This window comes from Sciurus vulgaris, assembly GCF_902686455.1.
Source record: "Sciurus vulgaris genome assembly, chromosome: 11".
Classification (NCBI taxonomy): Eukaryota; Metazoa; Chordata; class Mammalia; order Rodentia; family Sciuridae; genus Sciurus; species Sciurus vulgaris.
In genome coordinates, this window is record NC_136472.1 from 122,148,496 (window position 1) to 122,167,306 (window position 18,811).

General features: G+C 48.4%; 1 protein-coding gene across 10 annotated transcripts in view; it reads left to right on the top strand.

Moving 5' to 3' along the window:
• The window catches only part of ST3GAL4 (ST3 beta-galactoside alpha-2,3-sialyltransferase 4), a 47,831-nt gene extending 31,139 nt beyond the window's left edge, over positions 1–16,692 (top strand). For 5 of the 10 annotated variants that reach the window (XM_079105308.1, XM_079105309.1, XM_079105304.1 and 2 more), the window contains 10 exons: positions 8,232–8,307; positions 8,610–8,694; positions 9,182–9,262; positions 9,480–9,577; positions 9,797–9,857; positions 10,403–10,498; positions 10,614–10,803; positions 11,512–11,655; positions 15,577–15,720; positions 16,012–16,692. In XM_079105308.1, the coding sequence (XP_078961434.1) occupies positions 8,292–8,307; positions 8,610–8,694; positions 9,182–9,262; positions 9,480–9,577; positions 9,797–9,857; positions 10,403–10,498; positions 10,614–10,803; positions 11,512–11,655; positions 15,577–15,720; positions 16,012–16,098 (1,002 nt within the window). In that variant the 5' untranslated portion in view covers positions 8,232–8,291 and the 3' untranslated portion in view covers positions 16,099–16,692. Of the gene's footprint in view, positions 1–8,217; positions 8,308–8,585; positions 8,695–9,181; positions 9,263–9,479; positions 9,578–9,796; positions 9,858–10,402; positions 10,499–10,613; positions 10,804–11,511; positions 11,656–15,576; positions 15,721–16,011 lie in introns of those variants that run through there. The other 5 variants (XM_079105305.1, XM_079105306.1, XM_079105300.1 and 2 more) reach the window with 3 other exon arrangements.
• The last annotated feature ends 2,119 nt before the right edge of the window (positions 16,693–18,811 follow it).

The following is an 18,811-nucleotide window of genomic DNA, read 5'->3' on the forward strand; positions in this document are numbered from 1 at the left end:
CAAGATTTAAAACCCGTAACAATACAACCTTATTTTACCTGTTAAGTACAGAATTCAAGGTATAAACAATATTTTGTGGAAACAAATACATCAGTTGTTTATAAAAATGTCTGAGAAGACTTCAGTGATGAGAGGCATTTGAGCAGATGCTGCTGGAGTGGGATTGTTCAGACAGAGTGGGGAGGAGTTAGAATATTGCCTTAGTCTGTTTTCTGCTCTTATAACACAATACCCCAGACTGGGTGATTTGTAATGAATAGATTTTTTTGGCTCACAGTTCTGGAGGCTGGGACCAAGATTGAGGGGCCACATCTGGTGGGGACCTGCATGCTGCATCCTCTCATGGTAGAAGGTAGAAGCTAGAAAGGCAAACTTGGCCTTTTATAAGGAGCCCATTCCCAAGATAATGACATTGATCCATTTACTAAGGCAGAGCCCCCAAGACCTAAATACCCCTTAAAAGTCCCACCTTCCAACACCTCTACTACTTTGGGGAATATGTTTTCAAAATATGGACTTTTGGGGACTCATGCAAGCCATAGAATTCTGTCCCTGCCCCTCCAAACTCATGTCCTTCCCATGTGCAAATTATATTCATTCTAGGGGCTGAGATTGTAGCCCAGTGGTGGAGCGCTTGCCTAGCATGTGTGAGGCACTGGGTTCAATCCTCAGCACCACATATAAATACATAAAATAAAGGTAAAAAAGAAAAGTTACTGATTGTTGCATGTTGATTAAAAAAAAAAAAAAAAATACATTCATTCCATCTACACAGCTCCAAAGTCTTAACTCAGTTCCAAAACCAACTTAAAAGTTCAGTCTCATCTAATTCAGATACAGGTTAAGACTCCAGGCAAGATTCATCCTGAGGCAAATTCCTCTCCAGCTGGGAGCCTATGAAATCAAAATACAATCACAAGTCACATGCTTCTAAAATACAGTGGTGGGGCAGCATAGGAGGTACCTTCCCACCCCCAAAGGGAGAAATAGGTGAGAAAAGAGGGTAACTGGTCCTGAGGAAGTCCAAAACCCAACAGAGAAAACAATATTAAATCTTATAGCTCCAGAATCTTCTTTGACTCCATGTTCTGCCTTCCAGACACACTGGGTTGAAGGGGTTAATCCTTGGGACCTTAGGCAGTCCCGCCTCTGTGGCTTTCCTGGGCTCACACATTAGTATCTACAGCTCTGTCAGGCTAGCATTGCATCTTGGTGGCTCTATAGTTCCTGTTCCATAGGGCCTGTCACCAGAGGAGGTCCAAGTTCCCCAGAGAAGGGGACAGAACTCACCTCAGGACAAGTGGGATCCTTGACATACCTGATGGAAAAGAATTTCAGCATACATCACATCAGAGACACAGGAACTCAGACAGATTTATTTAGGATGCACATTTGAGGGAGAAGAACTATCTCAAGAGAGACATGCTTTGGTGGGGGCATCTCTGGATCTTCTTTTAAAGGATACTGTGTGAGAGGTGGGTATGGGAAGGTTTGTGGTAATGACACCAGTCTGGCAATCACAAGACAATTTATAGTGGTCTGGTCATTCTCAGAATCCTTATATTGATGTGGTCTCCCTTATTTAATCAACCGATGATGTTGGAAAGTCCCCTGAGTTATAGGTTTCCCTAAACGTATCTCTCCGTGCTTAATCTACTTATTGAGAGCTTGTTTGGGAGTTCTAATAGGGGAGAACAGTTAATCTATACCCTCAACTGAAGAACGGTCCTCCTCTATTGGGGAAGGTGGTCCTCTTCAACAGAGTGCACATCTTTCAGAGGGATGTGCTTGGAGCAGGGAGGAAGGAAAAGCACCTCCACCTCGCCAGCCAGATCAGCTGAATCAATTCTGGTGATAATGGGTGACTGATGTCCAGCCAGATTGCCCTCACATCCTTAATCTCTTTATTGTATGGGCTAATTAACAGTGCAAAAGGTTATTTTTTTAAGTGGGTGAATTTACATTAAAGTTTACAGATTTTTCTAGAAATCTGGGCCTGACAGGCCAGGAAAAACCAATATGAGTGATTGATCTGGAAAGGTATGTGGAACTATAGGTTTTTTAAAATTTATTTTTGACTATTTTGTGATACTGGAGATTGAACCCAGTGACACTCTACCTTTGAGCTACACACATCCTTAGCCCCTTTAATTTTGATTTTGAGACAGGGTCTTGCTAAGTTTGAACCCTTCTGTCTCAGCCCCCCAAGTAGCTGAGATTATAGGCATCTGAAGAACTTTAGATTTAAAATTCTGTTTCCTTGTTCCTCCTTTTGTCTCCTTTTTGGCTATTTTTTCTTCTATCCTACCTCAGGCCTGCTGAGGACTTGCAGTTCTGATCCTAGAGTTCCTCCAGGCACCCTATAAGGTTCCTCCAGGAAACCTTATAAGGGGTTCTCTGCAGTGACTACCTCTGTGACAAGTCCACTTGGGGCCCTAGGGCTGCTTAGGACATCCTGTGAAATCTCAGTGGGGAAGCCATGACCCCCAAGCTCTTGGATTCTGCAAGCCTGCAGAATTAGCACCATGTAGATGCCACCAGTGCTTACTGCTTGCTCCTTTTGGAGCGATCCCCAGTACCGCAAAATAAATAAATAAATAAATAACCAAAAGGCATACCCCCAGTGACCTCTCTCCTCCAAACACCCCATTACCTGCCTAGAGCTATCACCTAGTTAATCTGTGTCAGTGGATTAATCTGATAACTCATCATTTAATCATTTCACCTTTGAACATTCTTGCATGTCTCACACATGACCTTTTGGTGGATACCTCATATCTAAATTATGACACCATTCATATTTCTCCTGATAGCCTTTAAAGACCACTTAAGTCTTCTCTAAGAAATTTTAAACTTTCCCTGCAGTTCTCTTCTTCTGAACCCTCACCAGGATCACTCATAACCTCTGCTTTCAGCAATTTAGGCCTTTTCTAGCTTGTGTCTCCAGATTCTTCCAGCCTCTACCCAACACCCAGTTCTGAAGCTGCTTCCACATTCAGGTATTTATTTTTACAGTGACCCCACTCCTCAGTACTGATTTTCTGTCTTAAGTCTGTATTGTGCTGCTGTAATACTGCCACACACTCGATAATTTATAATGAACAGAAGTTTATTTGGTACAGGATTCTGGAGATCAGGAAATCCACAATCAAGGGGACCCCAGCTGATTAGGGCTTTCTTGCTCTTTTATCTTCTGGCAGGAGGCAAAAGGTGAAAAGGGACAGATAGAGATGGCTGGCTGAACATGTCCTGTTATAAAGAACCCATTCCCACAGTAATGAATCCATTCCTGTGATAAAAGCATTAATGTGTCCATGAGGGTTCTGCCCTCATGACCTAAAAAACACACTTCTTTCTCTTTTTTCCAGTACGGGATGAACCCAGAGCTTCAGGCACACTAGGCAAATGCTGTATCACTGAGACAGATCCCAGCTCTAAATACCTCTTAAAGATCCCATCTCCCAACACCACTAACTAAGGATTCAGGTTTGCAACACATCAATTTTGGGGCCGCATTCAAACCAAAGCAGGCATCCTAACACATTAAAACTGGGCAGAGGTAGGGGCTGTGGAAAAGTATACTGTGGGCAGGAAATAGTGGCTCCTTTCATGTGCTTGAGGGGGGAGGGTTGGCAATACATCTGCCAGGCTCATAGCCTGAGTTTGAAGGGCTCTAGTTGCTTGCTAAGTAGCTCTGACTTTCCATTCAAGGAATGAGGAGCAAACGAAGAAAGAAGGTGGTTTTGATCCATATCATTTCTTAGAAAGATACCATGTTGGCAGTTCTGAAGAAGAGGTCTGAGTGAAGAAAGAGTTGTAGAGAGTCCAGTTAAGAAGCAGCTAACTTGGGGTGCAGTCTAGAATCAGGCTATGACTCAAGAAGAGGAGATGGGGGGCTGTGTTCTGAAGTGTGTCTGAGGGTCTTTGTGGTGGCCTTTGCACTGGGGCTGAGTTTTATAAAGCTCAACATCCTTAGTGCCTCCTTGGTGTTTGCATATGGTAAGCAGCTAAGCTAGCATTGGCTGGAATGAGCTCATGGAGGGACAGAATCCATAACATTTAGTAACCAGCTGGGAGGGATTGAAGGAGGAGGAGTTGGGAGAATTGATGAGGATGTGGTGGTTAGGGGAGCTGCCAAGATGAGTCTGCTTGGGACATGTTAAATTTGAAGAATTTAAGATCATCCAGGTAGACACACCTGTAATTCTAGCAGCTTGGGAGACTGAGGCTGGCCTTAGCAACTTAGCAAGACCTGAAAATAAATAGATAAACAAATTAAAAGGGCTAGTGATGTAATTCAGTGGTTGAGCACCTTTGAGTTCAATTCCCATTACCTAATAAGTAAACAAAAATAAAAAGGACTTTGTAGCTCAGTGGTAAAGTACCTCTTGGCTCAATCCCTAGTACCAAAAACAAAACAGCCACCACTGAGGGACAGTGAGATTGATCGACAACATTAAGTCAACCCCCCACTGGTCTTCTCAGCCCCCCTTATTTAGAACATTAAGCCATGATCCTGTGATGAAATCGGAGGCCCAGGACCCTGGTATCTGTGGTGCCCTGGGGGATATCTAGTTGTGCTCCTCTCGGTTGAGTGGGTGCCTGCTGTGCATTACACAGTCAGTGCCAGGGGCAGAGTGAGCCTTGGCTCCTGCTTCCAGTGGGCTTTATTTATTTACCCCATTCTCCTAGTTCTCTTTAACCAGGGACACTTTGGTTCTTGGCAGAGTACCGTGAGAGCAGATAGCCCTCCTGCCCTGGGTCAGCTTTACCTTGCAGGCTGGGTGAGCTGGTCTCCTTGGCAGCTGCTCATTCACAGAAGCTGGGGCACCTTGAGCATGAGTGGATCAGATGCCAGCTTTCCTACTCAGGTATCCTACTGTGACTTTTCTCCTGCCTTTTTGAGGAGCTGGGTCAGCAATGTGGGACAACTGGTGGGAAAAACTACAAGTCTCCCTAGGCAGCAATGCTCTCGAGAAGACGGTGCTTCTGGAATGCCTGAGGCCACTGAGCAATCCTCTTGGCTTGGCCCAGCAAGGAGAGGGGGTGGCGCAAGCCCCGAGTGTAGCTAGTCTGCTGAGCACAACCCTGGCTCCATTTTGGAATAAAGAAATGCAGAACTTTATTGGGAAAGAGGTCAAAGGAGGGCTAGTTGCCTTGTTGTTTGGGTCTGGTCCGGGTTACTTGTCTCTGATCACCAAAGTTTCTATCCTCAAGGTTGCTTAGAGCAAGACTGAGTATTTGTCTTTTAGTTACCCTGAAACATGCTCTGTGTAGTGTTTTCCATCTTAGCTGCAATTTAGAACCATAGAGGTGGTGTTTCTTTTTGTTTGTTTGTTTTGCTCTTTACAACTAATTCCTGGACCCCTAACTAATTAAATAAAAATCTTGGAGAGTGGAGCATCTGGATATTTAAAACTCTTCAGGTTACTGCATCATTCAGCCATTGTTGTGGCTTACTGATATGAAGGGAGATGCACTGAGAGGGAATGAATCCTGGTTACGAAATGAAGATCAGGAGAGCAAGAGGGTAGAAGAGGGTGCGGTTGATAAAGTCACAAAACATCAGAGCCAGAGGGACCCGGACCCAGAGCTTCCCAACTTAGAGTTGTTCAACTAAGCAACAGGACCTGGTGAGGGAGCTGGTCAGAGGGCAGATCCTCTGGCCTCATCCATATTCTCTGAATCAGAATCAGAATGTGCACATCAAAGTTTGAAAAGTCTATTCTGAAGGTTGTCCAGTCTGGTGGTTCTCCACCATAGCTGTACAATAGATTCACCTAGAGCGTGTGAGCAAATTCCAGGGCTGGATTAGACTAACTCACTGAGACTTTCTAAGTATGGAATTCATATACCCTTTTTAAGAAATCTCCTTTTAAGTACCACAGGAAATTCTGTTCAGCCGTTGTGAAAACATCCTATCTAATCAGTGCTTCTCAGACTTGAATGTGGGATCATGTTCAAATACAGATTCTGATTTTGTGGGTCTACAGGAAGCCTAAGATTCTGCATTTCTTGTAAGGGTCTTTGTGATGCCCGAGCTGCTGATCTGATAAATGTATTTTGAGTGACATGGATCCATTAGGCTGATTTTCCAGCCTGACAGCTGAGGGTCAGAGAAGGAGATGTGATCATCCACTAACTTGGCATTCATTCTGTGCTTTCTGGTATATTCCACCATGTGCCAGACATCATTGCTGGAGGCTGGGGTTGGGAACAGAACAGACCTCTTCTGAACCTTGAAGCGCTTATATTTCAATAGGGGAGACAGAAAGCAAACAAATAACTAAGCTAATTACAGATCAAAAGAAGGCTGTGAAGGAGATGCAGAGGCCATGTGGTAGGAAATGGCTTGGAGGTTGCTGTGGGTGGGCAGAACTGTCTGGGGAGTCTTTAGAATAATGACTTTAACTGGGGACTTCTGATTACAAATCTAACTTTTCAGGACTGCAGGGATAGCTCAATGATGAAGTGCTTGCCTGCAATGTGAGAGGCTCAGGAATGGGGAAACTTTACCTTTTTTTTTTTTTTTTAAACCAGGTAGGGCCATCCTCTATTCCTCTGAGGTCTGACAATGGTTGCTGCTAAGCCTACTGAGGAAGTCTGGTGGTTGTCCCTCCACTGAAGACTCTTTTTTCAGTGTCTGTGAACTCAGAGTAGAGCCTGAGGAATACCCTGTTGGGAATTTACCCCATAATAGAACAGTGTTCAGGATCATCAATTTGTGATTTTTAACGAAGACCAGGCCTACTCCTGAGAAATAATTGAAGACTTTTTCTTTGTCTCTTCACACACTAGTGCTTCCTTCCCTTTCCTGGTTCATTCTGACTCACATTCTGAGTTGCTGTAAAATGACTGTCCCAGTCTCCACCCAAGCTGACCAGGGCAGGTCTGCAGGGCAGGGCCCTGGAATATGTGTGTGTGCAATGAATGAGGCTGGCACTTGGTTTCCTGAGGCCGTGGAAGGCACAGATATTTGTTATGCAGTGATTCAGCAGCATGACCCTGGCTAAGTTTATGCAGGAGGCAGTTGGTCCCCTCTGGATTCACCCAGTCCTTTGCCCTTACCTTGCAGGAAGACTCTCTGGACTCCTCATTGACCAACGACTCCCTCATGGCTCCCCACTTCCTGTGTTCCCCACTTCACCACCCCTTCTCAATAAGTTCACACCACAAAGTGTGGGGTGGGACTCAGGCATTGTTTGCCTGAGGTCAGACTCTAGAAGGCCCAGAGGGAGGCCTCCCAGGGTCCCTCCTAGCCCCACCCTCATTCCCAGTCCATGACCCAAGCACACCTGCTTGGCAGGAGCTGCGGGAGATTGACATTGAGAGGGAGGTGGTGGCTATAGCATGGGGAGCCTTAGATGGTGGAGAGGAGATAGAATATAAATCAAGTCCTGGTATAGTTAGCTTAACTTTTATGTCAAATGTGGGTGGAGCCGGGAGCCATGGCACATACCTGTAATCCCAGCTATGTGGGAGGCTGAAGCATGAGGATCACAAGTTCAAGGTTAGCTTGGGCAACCTAGACCATGCTCAAAATAAAAAAAGGAGTTGGGGATATAGCTCAGTGGTAAAAATTCCAGGTTTTCTACCCCAGTACCAAAAAAAGTGTGTGGAACCAAGCATTACAGTGTACACCTGTGGTCCCAGCTACTTAGAATGCTGAGACAAGAGGATCCATCACTTGAGCCCAGAAGTTCCAGCCTGGGCAATATAGCGAGACCCACCCGCCCATCTCACAAAAGGAAAAGTGGGTGGAGAAGTTTAGGGGTGTATTTCAGTGGTAGAGCACTTGCTTAGCATGGGTGAGGCCCTGAGTTCCATCCCCAACATGCCAAAAAAAGACAAAAAAAACCCAAAAAACCAAAAAGCACCTCCACTTCCCCCCCTCAAGTTTATTCTTACTAAGTCAAAATACAGAAAGATGGTAAGGAGAACCACACCAGAGAGGGTGGAGTAGGCCATTCTGGCCTGGGACCTAAACTTTGAGGACTGGGGCCTCAGTTTCCCTTTTGTGGCAGGGCTCCACCTGGATCCCTGATGCTGCCCATGGAGGGGTCAGGAGGATGTCAAAAATGAGACAGGTGTCTCTGGGGATGCTGCCCAGGGAGTGGCTTTGTGCTTTTAGGAGGAAGAAAGGGGCGGGCTGTGGCTGTGTCCTGCTCTAGTGTCTAAACAGGAGTGTTTGTGGAACCACTGGACAGACACCTGGGACTCCTACCTCCTAGGTGGCCCGAGGCAGCCGGGATGACGGTTCTCCCCAGGAACCTTGCTACCTGCTGAGAAACATGATCAGCAAGTCCCGTGAGTGTTGTCCAGGGGCTCCCCCTCGCTGAAGAATGGGCTTCCAGAAGCCAACCTCTGCAGCATCCTGGCACCCCCTGGGGGTGGTGGAGGGTCAGATTGGGAGCCAGGCACCCTCTCTTCATCCTAAAGAACACCAGAAACATTCAGATCCCAGCCCTGAACTAGGGCCAGGAGAGGGCCAGGGCCTGGGTCTGCTAGAGCTGGGGGTTGGAGGGTCCCAGAATGGGGCAGTAAGAAGGTGGACTGGGGCTGTACCTGCCTGTTTCTGCCTCCAGCTCCTCTATGCATGTGCCCTGCAGGCTGGAAACTCCTGGCCATGCTGGCTCTGGTCCTGGTGGTCATGGTGTGGTATTCCATCTCCCGAGAAGACAGATACATAGAGCTGTGAGTGCACCTTTATGTCCTTTCATTGGTTCTTCTCAGGGATGGGGCGTTCAGAGGGTGGAGGACTAGCAAGGCAGGAGGGTTCCGAGAGCCAGGATTTGACTCTTCCTCTCCAACTACTAGGACAGAGTCCTTCCATGAGGGTCAGTGGCCATTGCTGGGGGTTGGGTCTGGAGGATTCCCTTGATCCCCAGAGGGAGTGCAGGGGCAGGAAGAGTTGGATCCTTAGGGTTCAAAGTAGAACTTGAGTTGAGGGGCTAGGGATGTAGTTCAGTGGTAGAGTGCTTCCATAGCATGCTCAAGGCCCAGGGTTTGATCCCCAACATGGAAAAAAAAAAAAAAAGAAAGAACTTGAGCTGAGAAATTCTACCCTGTAAGTCCCACCTCAGTGCTTTGAGACCTGTGTGCCATGGGGAAAGCAGGGGCTGCCTGGAATCCTGACCATGCAGATCTAACTGGGGCTACCTCCTCCTCTCTCTGTCTCCAGTTTTTATTTTCCCATCCCAGAGAAGAAGGAGCCATGCTTCCAGGGTGAGGCAGAAAGGAAGGCCTCTAAGATCTTTGGCAAGTAAGTACAGGAGGATGAGGGGAGAGGACAGGGCATGGGGTGCTCCAGGATTGAGGGATTCAGCCTCTGTGCTAGCTGGCTGGAGGGAAGGGGCTGTGCTGGTGGACACAAGTTAGGCAAAGCCAGGGAGAAAAGGAAAGGCCATGTAATATTACTCAGAGACCTGACCCTGTTCTGGCATCTGAATTAATCCCCTTTTTGTCCTTACCCTGTGCAGCCACTCCCGAGAGCAGCCCATCTTCCTGCAGCTTAAGGATTATTTCTGGGTCAAGACACCGTCTGCCTATGAGTTACCCTATGGGACCAAGGGAAGTGGTAAGTTCCTGCCCAGCTCAGTAGGCCCAGTGGATTGTGTTGGCCATACTGTTGCCGATTCTTTACCAACCACTCCTCCTCTGCCCGATTCTGAGCTCGTCTCAGGTATCAGGATCAAGGAGGAAGAAGGAGCAGGACTCTGAGGAGTGGAGCAGGGCAGGCAGCCTTCAGGATGCTGGTGACTGCTGTCTCATTCCTTTCTGTTTGTTCTGTTTGTAGAAGACCTGCTCCTGCGGGTGCTAGCCATCACCAGCTACTCCATACCCGAGAGCATCCAGAGGTAAGGAGATAACTCCTCCCATTCAAGACTGGGTGCCCCTTCCTCCTTCGGGCCCCATTGTGAAATTGTCATGGCTCAGCACCATCCCAGCGAGCCTCCTGCTGAGGGTTCCCTGTGGCCAATTTGACCCTCCTTTCTTGCCTGCTTATCTCCAGGGGATATGCATATGCCAATCCCCACAGAAACCTAGCCTGGGCATCCAGGTGCCAGAGCAGACAGAGGGTGCTGAGGGTATTGCTACAGCAAGAGGCAGGACTGGCAGCCTGCAAGGTAGCTCTGCACTGGTGTTTCTTATTGGTACTCCCAGGGCGTCTTCCCTCCTCTCCTCTCTGCCATGCTTTGCTCAGTTGCCTCCCCTTTTAAGGCCCAGGATTACAAAGTCATCATGATCATAATCAGGGCTACTTGGTGATGCCTGCTCCAAGGGGACCAGGGGGTGTGGAGAGCCAAGGAAGTGATCTGAGATGGGTCCCAGACAGATTCAGAGCAGTGAGAGTTAAACAGAGCAAGGACTCCTGGGTTTGATGACTCCTCTTCCCATGCAGTCTCAAGTGCCGCCGCTGTGTCGTGGTGGGCAATGGGCATCGACTACGGAACAGTTCCCTGGGAGATGCCATCAACAAGTACGACGTGGTCATCAGGTGTGTATGACTGTTCCCTCCCACTTCTGTTTGGACACTCGGTGTCCCGTACAGGGGGCTGTTACAGGTGGGGAAAGGGGGGCTCTAATGACAGACTTCCTTTCCCCTGCCCCAGATTGAACAATGCCCCAGTGGCTGGCTATGAGGGAGACGTGGGCTCCAAGACCACCATGCGGCTCTTCTACCCTGAATCTGCCCACTTTGACCCCAAAGTGGAGAACAACCCAGACACACTCCTGGTTCTAGTAGCTTTCAAGGCGATGGATTTCCACTGGATTGAGACCATCCTAAGTGATAAGAAGCGGGTAAATGGGGGACAGGGCCATGGGGACACTGTACAAGTCAGGATCTCACGCTCCACAACGCTTGTCCTGCAGTCCTAAAGGTCTGGTGATGGGACAGCATGAACCAGGCTCCCAGCAGTTAGTGCCTCAGGCTTCCTGCCAAGGGCAGTGTCCTGCAGGGCTTCTGATAAGCCACCCAGCAGCCTGGCTCAAAAACCTGTAGGAGTCAAGTAGTGGCAGCCAAAGGCCCTCCCACACTTGAGGAGTCAGCTACCAGAATGTGTCTGCCTGTGCGAATCATGGGGGAAGAGGGGCCCTCCAGCAGTCACCTCCAGGCAACAGGCTGTGAGCCCTTCCAGATGGTCCCCAGAAGGAGCCTACTCCCTCACCTCACCATCTGGCTGAACGCTGAACTATCCTATCTGGCATTCCTGCCAAGTGTTTAGACAGCCTATAGCTGAGGCCCCTTCTTTCTGTTTGGATATTTGGTTTGTTGAACCCCATACCATACATACCTTGTCACCTGGCATCCCCGAGGTAGTACCCTACTTCTTGCCTGTCTCCCTCCATCCCTGGCACAGGCCACCTCCCTTCCCTTTCCCTTGCACTCCCAAGGCCTCTGCCTACACTTGGCCCCTATCTCCAGGCTGATGACCACAGACTGAGTTAACTGGAGAAACAGGTGTCCACCCACTCTCATGTCTTTCCCTTCCAACTGTATCCCGCCAGGTGCGAAAAGGTTTCTGGAAACAGCCCCCACTTATCTGGGACGTCAACCCCAAACAGATTCGGATTCTCAACCCCTTCTTCATGGAGATTGCAGCTGACAAACTGCTGAGCCTGCCAATGCAACAGCCACGCAAGATTAAACAGGTGATGAAGGCTGGTGACAGGGAGTCCAGGCCTGAGGGTTGGGGTCCTACAGGGGCCGGGGGACACAGAGGAACATGTGAGCAGGGAGAATAATGAGAGATAGCAACTCGCACTTGACCTTCAGGAACAGACCTGTAATCATAGGTAGATTTATTAGCCTGCCGTAGCAGGGAGAGTGCATGCCTTGGGGAATTGTGGGACATCTCCAAAAGGGGAATGAGCAAGAGATATGTGTTGGATTTGGGGGCTGGAGTTAGAGGATGGTTCTGGCAGGCGCTGGTCAGAATTTGTAAACTGGGAGCTGCTGGAAGAGTCCCTGGTTCTATCTTTGGAACAGCTTAAGCCTGTGCAGAGTTGTTAGATGCTTAGTCTGTGATCTTATCTTATCTTGGTCTGATTGAATTAAGAGAGTCTGAGCTTTAGCAGTCTGCCTTGCATGTCATGGTTTGCTCTGGTGTGTCACAGGAGTTGTGGTACAGTTTTGTGAGTCACGGTTTTGATTTCAGCTCTCAGTGCCCTGAGGTCTTTAACTGGTGGGTTGTAATCCACTTTGTAGCTTCCCAAGAACTTCTCCACATGTCTTGTACCCACTCAGGGGGGCTGTGTGGCAAGGTGGAGGCAGCAAACCAATAGTCAGGACTTTGGATTGTACCTCTTGCTATGTAGCTCTGGGCAGTTCTACCACTTGGTCCCTCAGTTTTCTTGTCTGTATGATAGGGATATGATAGGGATAATAGTTATTCTGACCATTATAGAATTTAAGAAGATGATTAATTCTGTAAAATGCTTATCATGGAAATTGGAACACAATGCCTCCTCAGTAAATATTTCCCAAATTTTGAATAAATGTTTTTTCTTTCCCACATCCCCTCTTTGTGGTACTAGGGATTGAACCCAGGGCACTTTAAGGCTGAGCTACACCCTCAGCCCTTTTTATTTTGAGACAGAGTCTTACTGAATTGCCTAGCCTGGCCTTGAACTTGTGATCCTCCTGCTTCAGCCCTCACCCCACTGAATTGCTGGGATTACAGGCATGTGTCATCATGCTTGGCTCATAATCTTACTCTTGACTGAATACCTACTGTTACTCAACACCATGTGTTGCGTGTCTGCTTGTGTGACTGCTCAGTGCCAGGCTCCAGGCCTCTATACCTGTGAGAGAGATGGGTACCTTGCCCTAAGGAGATGCATTCTAGCAGAATAAGCCTCCAGGCTGCACTATGGTGGGATAAAATGTTGCAAGGGCTGTGGGAGCCCAGAGGAGTGGCATACTTCTGAGGGCAATCTGGGGGACTCCCCACAGGAAGCGGTGCTGGGGTAGGGCCTGAGGGATCATGGTCCTATTAGGCAGGGAACTTGGGCAAGGTCTTCTATCTGACAATGTCAAACAACTCCTTCAGCCACTAAGTTGTTTTAGTGCAAGCAGAATTGAAGGGCAGCAAGGAAGGCCTTTATGCCATGGGGACATGGAATAAAGTGAAGGCTAGAAAAGAGAGGTACAAGAAAGTAAGTAACTGAATCCAGCGCCTAGCAGTGGGAAGGGAAAAGGAGGGACTGGACATGGACTTGACATTTTCTTGGTTTTCTCTTGCTACCTAATTGGTTACTATGAGTTTAGTGGCCTAAAATAATACTCACATATTGGCTCATGTTCCTGTAGGTTCTTTTTCTTTTGTACAGGGACTGAACTCAAGGGCACTTGACCACTGAGCCACATCCCCAGCCCTATTTTGCGTTTTATTTAGAGACAGGGTCTCACTGAGTTACTTAGGGCCTTGCTATTGCTGAGGCTGCCTTTGAACTTGCAATTCTTCTGCCTCAGCCTCCCGAGCTGCTGGGATTATAGGCATGTGCCACCACGCCTGGCACCTGTAGGCTCTTTTTAGGCTGTCACCAGACTGATCACAAGAACTGAGTTCTTGTCTGGAGGCTTTAGGGGAAAAATCACTTCCAAGTTCATTCTTGTTGAGATGGGTTCCTGTGGTTGCAGGACTGAGGTCCCCATGTCCTTGCTGGCTGTCAGCTGGTGAGGGATCCATATGGCAAGAATCATCAAGCCGGTGACTTCAAGCAGGATAAATCCTTCTTGTGCTTCAGATCTCTGACTTCTTTTATCTCTGACCTCAACACCCAGATTTAAAGGTTCAGGTAATTAGGTCAGCCTATCAGGATCATCTTCCCTTTTCTGGCCAACCGTGCCATACAAAGTAATATAATGAAGCGTAATATGTTTATCCCATATGGCATTTCCATCTACCTTTGAGGGGAATAGATTATGCAAGACTGAAAGTCTTCAGGGGTCCTCTTAGGATTCTGGGGTTGAAAGCTCTGTGTCCAGTTCTTGTTTCCAATTTGGACAAGTGGATGGATGGTAATATATTTAGTTAGTTCAGAGAATGCAGGAAAGAAGAGGAATGTGGCAAGTTTAGGGAACCCATGTCTAGGAAGAGCTAACTAGGAGATGGCAGTGTGGTTCTGCAGGGCTTAAACTGGATGAGAGACGCAGGAGTGGTTAAAGCAACAAGGGTGAAAGAGAGTCGAGGTAGGGGGCAGAAATAAGGAGACAGAGCTTGCAAGGGATGCTGGGGAAAAATGGAATCAAGGACCTGATGCATCCAGAAGGTAGTTCCCAAATGGAGCGGGCAGCCGAGATACTCTGCAAAATAATTGTTAGAGCTGAGGAAGGCAAGACTTGAGAAGTCTGAACATCAGGTTGCTCATCCCTGTGAATGAATTAGGAATAGAGGAAGTGAGGTCCTTATAGCGGCCCAAAAGGTGGATAGGAAAGCTGTTAACATCCCCACTTTATAGAAGAGGAGAGCCCCTTCCCTGAAGGGACACACAGCAAATCCCTTCCCCTTTTTCACCGAATTGCTTAATATTTGTAAGCCTCAGTTTTTCTTCTGTAAAATGGAACTAATAATAGTATCTACTGGCAAGTGTTTGGGGGAGGACTAGATGCGATGATGTGTTATATACTATGTTAACACTTAACATAGTGTCTGGCACATAGTAAGTATTCAAAAAGCAATAATATTATGATGATTGCCATTATTGTCATTCTGATTCCCACTGTCTTCCTTAAAGGCCCAAACCCTCCCCCAGATGTGTAGAGCTGTATGATCCATTATGGTAGCCACTAGCCACATGTGGCTACTTAAATTTAAAATTTAATTTGTTAGGGCTGGGGGAATAGCTCAATAGAATGCATGAGCTGAGTGGTAGCACAGACTTGTAATCCCAGAGACTTGAGAGGCTGTGGCAGGAAGATCACAAGTTCTATGCCAGTCTCAGCTCTCTCAGAGAGAGCTTGTCTCAAAATAAAAAATAAGAAAAAAAGGGGGGGCTGGACATGTAGCTCATTGGTAAATTGCCCCTGGGTTCAGTCCTCAGTACTTAAAAAACAAAACACACTGCCGAGTACAGTGACACTTCCCTATAATCCCAGCGGCTTGGTAGGCTGAGGCAAGTTCAAAGTCAGCCTCAGTAATGGTGAGGTGCTAAGCAACTCAGTGAGACCCTGTCTCTAAATAAAATACAAAATAGGCTTGGGGACGTGGCTCAGTGATCGAGTGCCCCTGAGTTCAATCCTTGCTTCCAAAAAATCCCACAAAAACAAACAAACAAAAAACCCACACATACACAAAAAGAATATGTGAACCCTTGGGTTGCATCTCCAGCACCACAAAAAAAAAAAAAAAAAAAAAAAAAAAAAAAATTAATGAATTAAAATTTCACAGAATAAAAAAATCCACTTCTTTATCTGCACTAGCCCCATTCAGGTACTCAGTAGGCTAGGAGCTGTTCTGTTAGTGCAGATGAAGCACATGTCCATGACTCCAAAAATTCCATCACAGCACTGACACAGGAGACAGGGAGGAGCAGGGCACCTTCTGATGCCTCCCTTGCCTTGTCCCTCAGAAACCAACCACAGGCCTGTTGGCCATCACCCTGGCCCTTCACCTCTGCGACTTAGTGCACATTGCAGGCTTTGGCTACCCAGATGCCTACAATAAGAAGCAGACCATTCACTACTATGAGCAGATCACACTCAAGTCCATGGCGGTAAGTGGCCCTGTTTGGGAGTTCTGTGACCCAGATGGGTCTGGAGACCAGATTACCAGAGAGACACTGGGTGAGAGGGAGATGCGTGCACCCAGAGGTGGCTCACTGTGAGGTCATTCAGAGTCAGAGCTCTGGACCCCTGGCTGGTATCCTCTGTATTTGGCCACATGGGTTCTGCCTTCCTTCCAAGAGCCAACACAGGGAAAGACCTCCCAAGAAGTGTGGGGCCATGGGGAGTGGCAGGAAAGTCCCTCAGAGCCCCTCAATGTACATCTTTGGCTGTCTCCACAGGGGTCAGGTCACAACGTGTCCCAAGAGGCCCTGGCCATCAAGCGGATGCTGGAGATTGGAGCTGTGAAGAACCTCACGTACTTCTGACTTAGGCGAGAGCTGTAACCCTTGAGGGTTGACTACTCTACTGCCTGAGTGACCCCTGTCCGTGGTTTGGGGGTGCCTGGTGCCAGCACAGCCCACTTGGACTCACTCTTTCCTGTTTGGGGAGGGGGTCCTGGAACTGGCCCAATCTGAGATAAGGCCATGCCCCTGGCTGCTCTCAGGGGCGCCAGATCCAGTCACAGTGGAGGATTGGGACTGCAGGGACCCGACCAAGCCAGGGTGCTTGTTGCCAAGTACTCCCTCTCTGCCAGCACCAAGAGATTATTTAATGGGCTATTTAATTAAGGGGTAGGAAAATGCTGTGGGCTGGTTCCATGGCATCCAGAAAAGGGGCATAGTACAGTGTTCTGCCCACTTTTTATAAAAACTTCCTTGTGGATGGGCCCACCAAAGCCTAGACCCAGAGCTGGCCTCCCAGGAGGGCAGGTCACCAGGAGTGGGTGGGTATCCTCCAGAGAAGGGCTGCTACTTCCCAGCAGGCCTGGGAAGAGCATGGGTGAAGGGGTTCTACCAAGAAGGGAACCTCAGAAAGAGAGGTTTCAAACCTACCAATAAAATATTTTTCCTAAAATGGAAGCAGGTGTGAGACCCTGTGTCCTTTCAGATTGGGGAGGACACAGATGGGGGTGTGGCAGTGCATCTAGAGCAAAACATTATCACTTAAGGAGTCATTATTACTGAGACCGTGCCTGGTGCTCAGTTGCACAGTATCACCCAGGCACAGCAGGCAAGCAAGTGGTGCCTGGAGTGGCTTTGTCTGCGGCCACTCAGCCTGACATTCAGCGTCCTGGTTTACTTCCCAGGAAGAGGAAAGGAGGGAGAAAGAGGATGCCAGATGGAAGGGGCAGAATCCCTTCCCATCTTCCTTTCTCTCTCCCTCACATTGTTCAGTTACCAAAATCTCATGCTGGGAAGTGCATGTTTTAAGGACAGGGGTGGGGTCAGACAAAGAAAGCCAAGTTTTCCTTCTCAGATTAAGTGGGAATCATAAAACAGAGTTTATAGAAGGCTCTGCCAGTGACACGGGCTGCCAGAATTGGAGGGCAGCATCAGAGGAATCTGGCAAAGCCTGGCAGCCAGTCACCTGGCCAGGGGATGAGACGGTTTCTTTCCCAAGTCCCTAGAATTCTAACAGTCTTGCCGTTTGCCTGTCTCTCTGGCTTTTGTTCTCTATCTTCCCAGTCCCTACTCTGCTGCCAACTGGGCCTCCTGCCACCCCCACAGCTGTTCCTTTACATCTGGAGCCAGGAGGGAGCATTGGAACTCCCTGGGGGGACTGGAACTCAGCTGTGTTCCTGGCTTTCTCGGAAAGCCTTGAGGTTTTGAGATGAGCCAGGCTGGGACGGGAAAGATACTGAGGGGCAGGGGTTTGGGAGGGGCAGAGGATGACACAGTTCTTGACAGAGTGTTGGAGTGGCTTAGAGAACAACCAACCTCATCCTTCAGAACACTTTTTGAGGACCATCCCAGGAAGTGGATTTGCCTGCAGTCTCAGAAGTCTGGCCACCTTGTTAGCTACTCTCCCCCTAGGAGGGCAGGGGATTCTGAAAACAAATAGGGCCCTAGTGCCTGCAATCCCAACCCCTCCTCTTTATTGGCGGGGTAAGCATTGTCTTCCAGGTTTTGTCCTGGCTCCAACAGAGTTGTGAGTGTGTGTGTCTGTGGGATCTCAGCTCTGCTAATTCCCAGATGCTTCTTATGAGGATATGCAAGGGAGTGTCTGTTTCCTTGTCCAGGGCCATCGAAAGTGGCTGTCTGTGCACATGATCCAGCTGTCTTGGACTGAGGCCACTGCCTGATACTGAACGTGCCTAAACTTAAGCCAGAATCCAACACACAGGGATGGGGCAGACTCTTCTAAACTCCAAACAGAGACATGGGAGTATTTTACATTCTTGTCAGATTGTTTGGGACAGTCTTCATGATTACACACAGAGAAGAGTGTATGGGTGTGTGTTTTCCGCGCCCCCCCCCCCCCAGGCCATTGTTTGCTGGGGGTGAGCCTAACTTTCTTCAGGGTATCCCAACCCTGTGCAGAAGTGAGGCAGTGCTGAACGAGGATCAGTGTTGGGAGTGGAGCTTTTATGTGGACTTGTTGGAGTTGTCTGGTGTTCTGAAAAAGAGACTTCAAGTCTTCAGTTAGCTAACCATTGCGAATGGACTGCCTGCCAGCCTGCCTGGTGTTGATTAAACCATACCCTGAAAATGCAGCAAAAGAGAAATAGGGAAGAGCAGGGCGGGGGAGTATGAGAATGTGTCAAGAAATCTCCGTTCCACATCAGGCTATGCCATGCCACGTAATACCCTCTGTTCGATCCGGAGCGCATCGGTTCTTGACTTCTATGTCCCAATCCCTGCATGTCTTGAAACAGGAGGGTAAATCCAATCAATGAAGACCGCTGATCTCAGAATTACCTGCGGTGATTTAAGAGTGGAAATCCCTGGGTCCTAGATGGGGCCCAGAAATCTGGAATTCTAGCAAGCCTCAGAACCACTGCTCTAGCAGTCTGGATGAGCTCAAGCAACGGTTTCACTCTGGATCTGCGTGTAAAGCCCATCCTAATCCCCGGTGCCCTTGAACGGTGTTAATGAGGCGAACGCGCAGGTTCCGCAGCCAGCAGGGGCGGGGGGCAGAGCGGTAGCCTTCGCCGGTCCCCGAGGCGGGGGCGGGGCCGCGCATGCGCCGTCGGTGTCG